Source organism: Meleagris gallopavo, chromosome 5 (genome assembly GCF_000146605.3).
Source record: "Meleagris gallopavo isolate NT-WF06-2002-E0010 breed Aviagen turkey brand Nicholas breeding stock chromosome 5, Turkey_5.1, whole genome shotgun sequence".
NCBI lineage: Eukaryota > Metazoa > Chordata > Aves > Galliformes > Phasianidae > Meleagris > Meleagris gallopavo.
Window position 1 is genome coordinate 15,534,961 of NC_015015.2, and position 10,917 is coordinate 15,545,877.

At 39.1% G+C, this 10,917-nt stretch overlaps 1 protein-coding gene across 1 annotated transcript in view; it reads left to right on the forward strand.

The window, feature by feature from the left end:
- LRP5 (LDL receptor related protein 5) overlaps positions 1–10,917 on the forward strand; it is an 80,626-nt gene that overhangs the window by 3,580 nt on the left and 66,129 nt on the right. The window contains exons 2-3 of the mRNA XM_019615456.2: positions 802–998; positions 2,888–3,019. Coding sequence (XP_019471001.1) covers positions 959–998; positions 2,888–3,019 — 172 coding nt within the window. The 5' untranslated portion in view covers positions 802–958. The remainder of the gene's footprint in view (positions 1–801; positions 999–2,887; positions 3,020–10,917) is intronic.

Sequence of the window (10,917 nt, forward strand, 5' to 3'; positions counted from 1 at the left end):
GAAAAAAAAAAAAGAAAAGAAAAGAAAAAAGTTTTAGTGGGAGGAGCACACTGAAGACCTGTGTTTCCTCCCAAAGGCAGTTGTACGTGGATGTTCACACAGCCCTGTTAAGGGACTCTGGTGTGGCCTTTCAGAGGTCAGTGTGTAGCTGAACCAGATACTGCGTTGCTATGAAACATGGTATATTTGTTTTCTTATTGCTATGAAGGGGCAAAGTCTAAATTGTCGTTCCCACATTTTTGCATAGCTAACTATTCATTTGGAAGGTGCTTGCCGTTATGTTCTGTAAGGGCATGCTGACGTGAAGTGACTTAATGGTTGCTAAAACCAGGTGTTTTTCTTTCATTCACAACCTTAGAGGTTAATTGTTGAGTTTGGCCTGCTGTAGCTGCTGATAACTGTGGTTTATTTCAAAGCGTTTTCAAATTGATGTGTGAAGAAAACTAATTTTCAAGTTATAAAGACTGAAAAACATAGGAAAAGGAATTTATAGTACAATCATGAATGTTTTTAACGTGCAGTACAGGAGGGTATAAGTAAAATAGTTTAAAGATATGCAAATAAATGTCAGATGCGTGTTTGCTTGGACTAAGTTCCTTCTGGATTAATGTAAAAGGTTGTTTTATGCTCCAGTATGAGTGTCATTTTCATCACCAGATGATTCTCCTGGTTCAGTGATTTTTGATAAAAGATGACAATTTCGGTGTGAGTTTTTAAAAAGTCATGCTTTTTTTTTTTTTTTTTCCCCCTGAAGTCTAGTGAAAGCAGCGCAAACTAATCCTTGCCCTTTCTTTCATGTAGGCAAAAGGTTGTTGAAGGAAGTCTTACTCATCCATTTGCGTTGACATTGTCTGGGGACACTTTGTATTGGACAGACTGGCAGACACGTTCCATTCATGCCTGTAACAAACGGACGGGAGAGAAGAGGAGAGAAATATTATCAGCTCTCTATTCACCCATGGACATCCAGGTCTTAAGTCCAGACCGGCAGCCCTACTGTATGTTTTACTTTTCCTTGAAGCCTTTTGCATAACTGTTTCTCGTTTGTGATGACAGCATTAATCAGAAAAAGGAGTAGTGTGGATTTTTACTGTTTTGAGAATATTTCAGAGAATTAGTTGTGAAACCATAATTACTCAATCTTTTATCTTTCTTTGAAAATTCAAGACTGGGTAGGTAAGAGCTCATTCATCAGCCCAGTTGGTAGTAAAATTCCAAATCCAGTGCAGTACTTCAGTGATATTTTTAAAGACTTGCCTTAGAACTTTTAAAATACTGTGATTTTTAAAGACATGAAAAAAAAAAAGCACATCACTGCATTTTTTTTGTAAGTACGATTATAATAAAATATGTAACGTTCATCTCGTACTTACAGCGGCAATTTTTGCAGTCCAGACTCGATGTTGCTTATCTTCAGTATGTAACAAATAGTTTTGGTGTTTCATTATGGAAGGTATTTAGCTTTCATAAGAAATGTCTGTGCCTCTTTGTTTGATGATCCTTCGAAGGAGGCGAGGTGTAGAGAATGGAGAATGTAAAGAGGCTATCTGTATCTTCTATGTGTGTGATTTCATGTGGGAATTGACCCAGACTTTTTTTTAGTAGAATAGTGAAAATGAGATTAAAAACAGTAGTGTGGGAATGTATATAATTCCGTCGCTCTGGGAAGAATCATCTCTTGCGTAGTGGAGATATTCTTATTTATTTGGATTGTGTAGTTCAACTATGCCAAATCTAAAGTCAGCTTCCGCAGCAGAGTTTATAGGATATCAGCAAGCAGGCTTGAAAGTAAGCAAAAGGAATCCGGAGATCAGTTTGGTGATGGAACATGTGCAAGTTTTCATGGAGGTTGTCAGATATGCACAGCACCCTGGTTTGTCTCAAAGCTCCAGATAAGAATTTGTCTATGCTGAATTCCTGCCATTGCTTTTAGCTCAGGAAATGTCCCAACCGTAGTTCACAATATTTCTGGGTCAGTAACAATAAAAATACGGTGAAAATATGATCTGCTGAAAATAGCTCAAATGTCATTGACTTCTTTAAGATCAGGCTTATATGTCTTCCTTTCTATCTCTCTGTGACTATCAGTGGAAGTAACACAAGTCAAATTAACTGGAATTTTTTTATTTTTATGGTAAAGTAGTTAAGCTTATTCGAACTGTGATTTTTTTTGAGAGTTCTTGCATAGCTTGCAGTATCTTTATTTTTAAATGTGACAGTGTTCTCTGTGATTATTTGTGGTTACTGCTCTGTATCTTGCAGCCATATTTTGTTCTAGTAAATGAGGTGGATGAGGGTGCAGTTGCACACACACACACACCCCACGCTCCCCTCATCTTTTAAATTTACTTTTAATTTTTATGTTCGCAAAATTACTGAGGTGCTGAGAGGAAGGAGTAGATATTTGTAATCTTTTCAGTATTTGTGCTTTTTTTTAATGTTGATGAAGTATTCAGGGGACTTGACGCGTTCCCTCCATGCATTTCCTGATGATTCAGAGATATGTCTTGTAAAAAGTCTGTAGCTGAAAGGAAAAAAAAAAAAAAATTCCTACATGCAGCAGTACTGCAATGCACAGGCTGTTCCAGACCCAGTTTCTATTTCCATGCTGCTTAGCAGACCCAGCAGTGGTGAAATAAGTAGTGTTCAGAGTTCGTAACTATGTTCAACTTCAAAAACATTGGAAGAATAGTACAGTGAGAATGTGCTGAGCTGTCAGCTCTTTCAAACGCTTTATTTTGTGGCTCCTTTGCCATTTAGCACCAACCTTGTCCCAGTCATTTGGGATCTATGATTTCTTCCTCATAGGGGGGAAAAAAAAAAGAGCTTTAGATGTTCTAAAAAAGGGAAAATAAATCTGATTGATTGTTTGGTTGGTTTCTTGAAGTTCACACTCCATGTGAAGAAAACAATGGTGGTTGCTCCCATCTGTGCCTGCTATCACCAAGAGACCCCTTCTACAGCTGTGCTTGTCCCACTGGTGTGCAGCTAGAAGATGATGGCAGGACGTGCAAATCAGGTAAGAGCTTGGCTTTTCTACAGTAGCGGTGTTGACTTGGTTTGGGTTTACCGCTTAAAAATTGAAAAAGTAAATTGAATGGAACTGACTGACATACTGAAATTTCAGTGTTCTCCTGAAATTGCAGAGATGTTGTCCTTAATGCAGAAAGTTTTGTACTTTTTGGCTGTATTTTGTGTTGCCAGTTCTCTGTAGAAATGGAGTAGCATGTGGAGGAAGTTGTAGAAGCAATTTATTAGAGGAAAGTCTGTAGTCACTGTAGGACCTCTTTCCATTTGAGCAGAGGGCCATGGGCAGAGGTTTGCTCCCTCTTTTTCAGTGACCTGTAGTTACTGGTGCATCATGATGGCTGTGCTGTTGCTCTCCTGTTGCATATCAAAGCCCAGTGTGCTTAAGACCTGCCAAAAGCAGTTGAGGCTCAGTCTGGGTGCCCATATACTATTTCAGGGAAAAACTCATATGTTGTCCCTGCTTCCATTCATTTCATAATGAAATAATCTGAACAGAAAAATGAAAAATAAAGTTTTAAACTGAAAATGTCACTTTTCTGGTCCTGAAGATGACTAATCTATCTTTCCCCAAAGGGGAGATGTGTGATGAGATATGAGGTATTGTATTTTTGGACATTATATTAATTTTTAAAAAGTCAGCCAAGGCTTTGTACAAAGCTTCTTATAAAACTAAATGAGATAATAGAAGTAGAAAAAATAACTCTTCAGGTGCCGGTTCCCTATCACTGAAACATAGATGAAGAATCTTTTTTTTATTACCAGAAAAAAAAACATTCAAAGAATAATAGCTGGAGTGCATGGTATAAATAAAGTATATAACTGGATGCATATTCATGTCAATAAATTGCATGAGTTAAGTCCACCAAGTATACCACTTGACTTTATTATTGTTCAGAAAGCTTCTTATATATTTTGCTTCATGATAGCAAAATACGGGATTAACACATGTAGTCATAGGGATGCTACCAGACAAGGTTCTGCAGACAGACTGGAAGACCTTCCATTGCCTGTCTCTGCTGCGTTTTCACGAGGCGAGTCAAAGTGCGTAGTTATTTTCTGATGTGGCTCGATTCCTTTAAGTACTAAAACAAACATAATAGTCTCCTTTCATTTGTGAACTTGAAGCAGAATTTGAACGCTGAATCTCCAGGGCTTAAGGGCCAGCTTTATTAGCTCATCCTGATCCAATTGAAAGGCTTATAAGGTAGTTCTTGCAGCTGCTTTGAAAGACCTTTCTCTTTCCTTCTTCTAGCTTTGGAAAGTTTCCCTTTCACAGCCTTTAAAAAACATTGCTGAATACGCAGGACAACCTTTTTAGACGTTCATATTGACCTTATGTTTCTGGCAGTGGGAATGAAGGTCAGCCTGCTTTTGGCATTTTGGTGGATAGCACAAGCAGGAGTGACTGCTTATACTGTGCTTTCACCTTTCCATTGTTAAGCCAGACAATCTGTCAAGGGTGTTCTGTCAAAGGAGGGCAAAAAAGTGGGATGGGAACAGGAAATCTGGTTTTGCATAAGAATGTGGCCTTTTGGTTCAGTTTTATGGATTATTTCTTTCCCAAGCTCCGCATCTTTTGTTGTCCTGTCTGCCTTATGCCAGCATCCATGTGCTTCTCTTTCCACTCTTATTAATTAAAATTAACTCCTTGGTTGCAAGGAACTGACTTTTTGTTCTCTGCACAAGTCCTTTGTGGTAAAGTTGTGTCAAGAACTACAGATGCTACAGTGTTGACCACCTCTCTGTTTTGCTGCCTGTTAGCTAAAGTGCTAAGTCACTTAGGCATATCGGCTTCCTTGACATTAGACTTTGAAGTGAATTGCAAAAATAGTACCATGAATTCCTCTGTAAGAGGAAAAAGCATTTTGTTCTCAAAACCTCTGTCCCTGTTCGGAGTTTACTGGTACAAATGTAGCTATATAATGTTATAGTTCTGTATAGTTCTGTCAGAAAGTATTTTTGTGCAGATAAGCCTTGAGACTGGGACTCTTAAGCAATTTCAGCTCACTTGGATGCTGAAGAATGTGCACATGCAGAACATTCAGATAGAGTTGTAGCTTGTTGCAGAGTAACTGTACTGAATGGTAATTTGCCCAGGTAATTAAGAAAACATGAATTCAAGGACTGGCTATGCCATTATTTTGTTTGCTGTTGGTTGTGTCGTCTTTATGCATTGGAACTTCAGAAGTGGATCTTTAGCCTTTTTCTGAATGTATAAATATTGATTTGCTGAAGCAATAACTACTGTATCTGTGTTAAGAGAATAATTCATTATTCTTTATTTTTGGCTTTCTGTAAGGGTTCATACTGTTTTCTCTCTGGTGCGAAAGTGTTCCTCTGTGTGAAGGGAAAAAAGCAATGCAGTAGATATACATCACGAATAACATGAAATATATGGATTAAACATATGCCAGATGACAACTAGCATCATGCACAAGACCCCCTGGGAGTGTGTACTTGCTTGGTGCAGGTATCCGATGTTTTGTTACTTCCCTTCGGACACAATGTTGCTCTGTTTTGCCCTGTTGGTGTGTGACCTTTTCTTTGCCCACTGATAACATGACCTGGTACTTACAGGGTGCCTGGAGGACTGCCTACATAGAGCTCTCTGCGGTGTGAGGACAGGTTTTATATTTCTATGGGAAAAAAGCCGTAGTCAGCAGGCTAGCATGAAAACAAAGCACCTGTTATCTGAATTTTTCATCCATTGTTCTCCTCTCTGTCCACACCCATAGCTAGATTTGCTAGCAAAAGATGTGTGCAACATTTGATAAATATTAGCAAGCTTTTTCTCATCTGTTTGGTGACAGGCTTTGTTGATTGGTTTATTTGATTGCTGAAGGTGTAGACTAAGTGCTTTACTAGCTGTTGCAGAGTTGGATAGGAAGGTTGCAATTCCCTATCTATTAATTATGTCAACAGAATTGCTCCATTAGCAGTCCGGTGAGCACTCAGTAAGAATTCCCGCTGTGCGCTGTGTGGCCTCACCTCCAAAACTTTGTACAGTTTTGGGTGCCGCAATATCGGAAGGCAATAAAAAGCTACTAGAGAGCATCCAGAAGAGGGGTATAAAGACAGTGAAGGATTTGGAAGGCAAGGTGTGTGAGGGGTGGCTGAGGTGTCTGGGTTTGTTCAGCCCAGAGCAGAGGAGCTGAGGGGAGGCCTCATAGCGGCAGCTCCTCACAGGGAGCGGAGGACAGCGCTGAGCTCTGCTCTGTGTGACAGCGACAGGGCCTGATGGAGCTGTGTAGGTCAGGTTGAGCGTTAGGGAAAGGTTCTTCTCCACGGATGGTGAGCATGGAACAGGCTGCCCATGGCTGTAGACACAGTCTTGAGCTGCTGCAGTTCAAGGAGTATTTGGGCAGTGCTCAAACATGTGGTTTAATTTTTAGGTGATCCTTTGTGGAGTCAGGAGTTTGACTCAGTGATCCTTTGGGTCCCTTCCAACTCGGGATATTCTATGATTCTGTGATTTTTAAAGTGGGCTTTCAAGCCAAGATCTTTGAAATTATCTATGAAGTTGTATTGGACCACCCTTTGCTGGAAGGGAGGACAAGGAGCTCTGTTTGTATTATGGCCTGAGGTACTAAAAACGAAGAGATCGTAATCAGTGTAATTCCCAGGGTGCTGAGAGTCTTGCAACTTCAGTGCAACTCTAAGGAGGTTCTGTAACCTGAGTTGGTAAAAGCAGCTCATGAAATGGCATTAATATCAGTGACAGGCACTGCGTGAACCAAAAAGTAATGCATTCCTTTCAGATCTTTGAGTGATAGGACCCACTCGGTCTTGTCCGTTTATAAGGTAGGGAAGTCACTGTTTGTAATGCCTGTTAGAGTCCAACAGTCTAGTCTGAAGGAAGTGCCTGTGGAGAGTAATCTATTCAGTAATAATTCTAATTACCATGTAATTTACAGGAATAACTGAACTCTGACATTTAATATTTCAAAACAGAACTAATTCTTAGACCAAGTGGCTTTCTTGATTTGTATGTGTTTGTTTGAAAGTCTTCTCAAAGCCTACTTGAGTAATCCCATGAGTCTCTGAGAATTTGGTTGCAGCCATTTAAAAGGGATTTGTAATTCTACCTAATTGGCTTTCTTCATCCTGTCATAAAATTGTTAGTCTGGTTTAGTTAATTTTTTAGGTTCTTCCTGTATATATTTTCTGATGCAAGTAATTAAAGACCAAAGTAAAAATTATGTCTGTTCTATGTGTGTTTTCAGAGCTCTGTTTGGTTTGATCAGCAATAGACAAATAGCAGCAAATAGGCCACAGAGCTTCAGGTCCTTTTTTCAGTCATTTTGCTGATTTATGATCAGGAAGATTTTCTTTTCTTTAAGGATGACATTTATCTTCTTATTGAACAGAATTGTTTTGATTTTTGAAGGGGTTTGTTTGTTTGTTTTTAGGATTTAGTGAGTTCTGTTATTGAATATTTGAACCTGTCTTACCTTGCAGCGCAGTCTTCTCCTTTGAGCAGCTTCATCTTGCATGTTTATCACTCTAGTCTTTTCTCTTGTCTTGTTTTCCTTGGTGCACAGTGAACAAGATTTATCTGTTTCTGATTACAGTTCTGGTGCACTTTTTAGTATAATTTTACCACTTCATATGAATGGAACCAGGATTTTTGCATCCTATTCTACTTCGTTGGGGAGAGTTTTGCTTTGTTCTGCTGGGCAGAGGTGCAGTCTCAGACTACCACTGCTTTTTCCTCTTGTCTTTCTCTTAGCCTTGTAGTTCAGTTTAATCATAGTCATAATCTAGAGCATTGTGGTATATCTTGTCAGCTGATTGGGGTTAAACTCCGCTCCCAGTCTCTTTTATAAGATATATATGCTTTCTTTCAAGACTGAACCCATTTCTGCAAATAATGTTCAGCAGTCTCTTCCATATATGTTTCTGGAAAATACGTAATCTCTCTTGTCTATTTGGTTTTACTAACATACAGCCACTGCACCAGCCCTCAAAAAATGTTCAAAGCGTCATCTTTTTTTCCTAGAAGTGGGTTTGTTTCCCTGTAAATGGTCACCCCAACTTCTTAAATTCCCTCTGTCTGTTAGTGTTACATTCCTGAAGGATATTAACTCTCATTGTACATCATTTTCTGCTATCATAGTACCAAGCAAGTCAACTGCATATCAACTAAAATTGGTGTGTCAGAATTTTAAAGCCTGTTCATCTGTGTGTGATGGCAGAAAGTGTTATGAGGGAAAACTCACCTCACCCTCCCAAACTTTTAATAATTTCAATCTATGTCTACAGAGTTGAAATGGGTAGGAGAAACTAAGACTTTCAGTAAAATTCTTTAAAAATTGTGTATCTTTTAACTTTAGTAGAGGTTCTCAGAGCTATAGGAGCTCAGTTATTCCAGTATCTATGGAGTTTCTGGAAGCTGCCTATCCCAAGGTTCTAAAAGCTATCTTACAGTTTTGTATTTGCTTCTCAATAATGCTTTGTTGCAATGTATGTATAAAACATTTCAGTAAAACTACGTATTTTTACTCTACACATTACATAATTATGGCAATTTCATTTGAGCATCATTCATTTTCCTTGCACGTGGGAAGTAGTTGAATGGATTCTTTGTTACACACAAGCAAAGCAAAACAGTTTTTTTGTTTACCTATTAAATTGTCTTAATCTTAGAGTTTTCTCACTTTTACCCTTCCAATTGATTCTCTTCCCCATTCCGCTGGGGGGGGGGAAGCACATGAGTGAGTGGCTGAGTGAGCTGCCTACTAAGACTGACCCACAACAGTCGCGTAAACTGAAGTTTGGAGAGGAGCCTATTTGTTTCTCTAGAAAAATTATCTATTTCCTGTGCAGGTTGTGGCCAGTTGGGGATGGCTACTTTCTAATTAGCTAGCTGCTTTTGCAGGTATCTTGTACCTGGCATATCAGAATGCAGGTGGTTATCTGAGTCATGGCACATTGGCCTCAACTCACCAGAGAAGCATGTCTGCAGTACAAAGCAATTGTTATTTGCTTTAAAGTGGGAAAGCTTTGGCTTTTGAGTCAGTCCCTTACAGGAGCTGTAGGATTTCTTCTGTGAAGGCAGAACATTTGTAGTTTTTGAAATGAACTATGGAATTCTGGCTTCTCAAAATCGAACTCTGTTTTTGTGACTGGGAAAGAAGGCAGTAGCTTCAAGTGTTTCGCTGGCTTTTTTTTTTTTAATCCCTGATTCTGTTGTTGAGGCAGTTCATTAGAGTTGGGTAATATTTCCAACTGTATTACTGTATTATTTCTCCTTCCCTTTCTTCACAACGCGAAACAGAAGGAAGGAGCACTCATGTACTAATCTCTCTGTCACAGGGAAAACAAACAGTAGAAAGATTCTAATTCCAACGGAAAATATCGTAGAGGAAAATATTGAAAGAATGCCTGCATGCCTGTCTCTTTCCCTTGCATGTTATCTGATTTAAATGCAACCATGGGGAAAAAAAAAAAAGAAAAAGATACTTTGGTTGCACCATGCTTTGACTTCACAGATATCTTCTGCCCTGTGCCTGGTGTTGCATCCAGACCCATTTTGACCATGATACACTACTCCAAACATATCCTTTTGATCCTTTAGCACTAAAACAATGAGGTGGAATTGTGTTTACTTAGTTGGAAATAGTATATGTGGAACTACATTTCACTGAAATGCCTTTGCAGTTAACCAGAAAGACTTGTGAAAACTGTCCAGCAGTGAGCAATGGATTAGGAAATCTAGAGGCTACTCTGCAAATAGGAAGTCAATGAATTAAGCTATTCTTTGGGGTATACATGTCCTCCAAAACATGTCCTAGGATTCCTACACTTCTTGGTGATGATTTTTTCTGCTGCTTCTTCATGGATAGGAATTGGCACAGTGGAAAATTTGTTCATTTCTGTGCTGGTTTTGAACTTGGTTAAGTAAAGCAGTATGGTTTTCTTCCTCCTAGTTCTACTCTATTTCATAAAAATTAAGTGTTTTTCTTTTCTTTATTTGTGGGTGTTGTTTTTTCTTGAATTTGTTTTCCCCTTGCTTTTATGGTTATGATTTCATTTGATCTGTATGAAAAGATTACATTATTTTCTATTCATAGCATCCTTTATCCTACTAAATGGGGAGTACTTTGTGTAGCGCAGAAATGAAATAGCCTCTTATGGAAATGGCCTTGTTTAAAATATCACTGGATAGCAGCCATTAGAAATACGCTGTAAGGAACAAACCTGGAGGGAGCGGAAGGTCTGCCTGATCTTCTAGCTCTGTTTTCAGCAAGTTTACAGGAGCAGTGAATGAAGCTCTTCCAGATTGGTGCGTGTTTCAGACTGACGATTGCTTTGAAAAACTGAAATGCGTTCTAGTGAGAGATGGTAGCTAACTCATTTTGTTCATGTTGAGTCTTCCCATCAGCTCAGTTTTTATACTTCAGTAGAACCGCACCCTTTGTCTGCGCTGAGAAGGTTTATGTGTAAACTTTGTTATCTCACATTCTTCATGCGCCGAGTACCTGCCCATGGAAAGTTACCAATCTCTGCTAACTTGTTAAGCTTCTGCAGCTTGACTGCCTCTTCAAACATACTGTGGGCAAGCACCATTTTACTGCAGCAGAGTAGCAACAGGAAGGTTGAGATCTGCAAACCCAAACTTAGAATTGCTTATAGCTTTTTCCATGATGTCTACCCTTTGGCAGGTGATGATGGCCACGTTTTCTGTGGCTCCGTCATACTTGGAACAAAATAATTAGCACTTAAACTTCAGAGCACTATACAGCTATCAACCTTGGGGGAGCCTGTGGGACATTATGTTAAGGAGGAAAACAGTGCAGAGAAACTGATGTATGTGAGGTTTCTAGGTGGGTTTGAAACTTTTGCAATTAGAATGCAGCAGAAATGAGATTGTAGTAGAACTGTTGT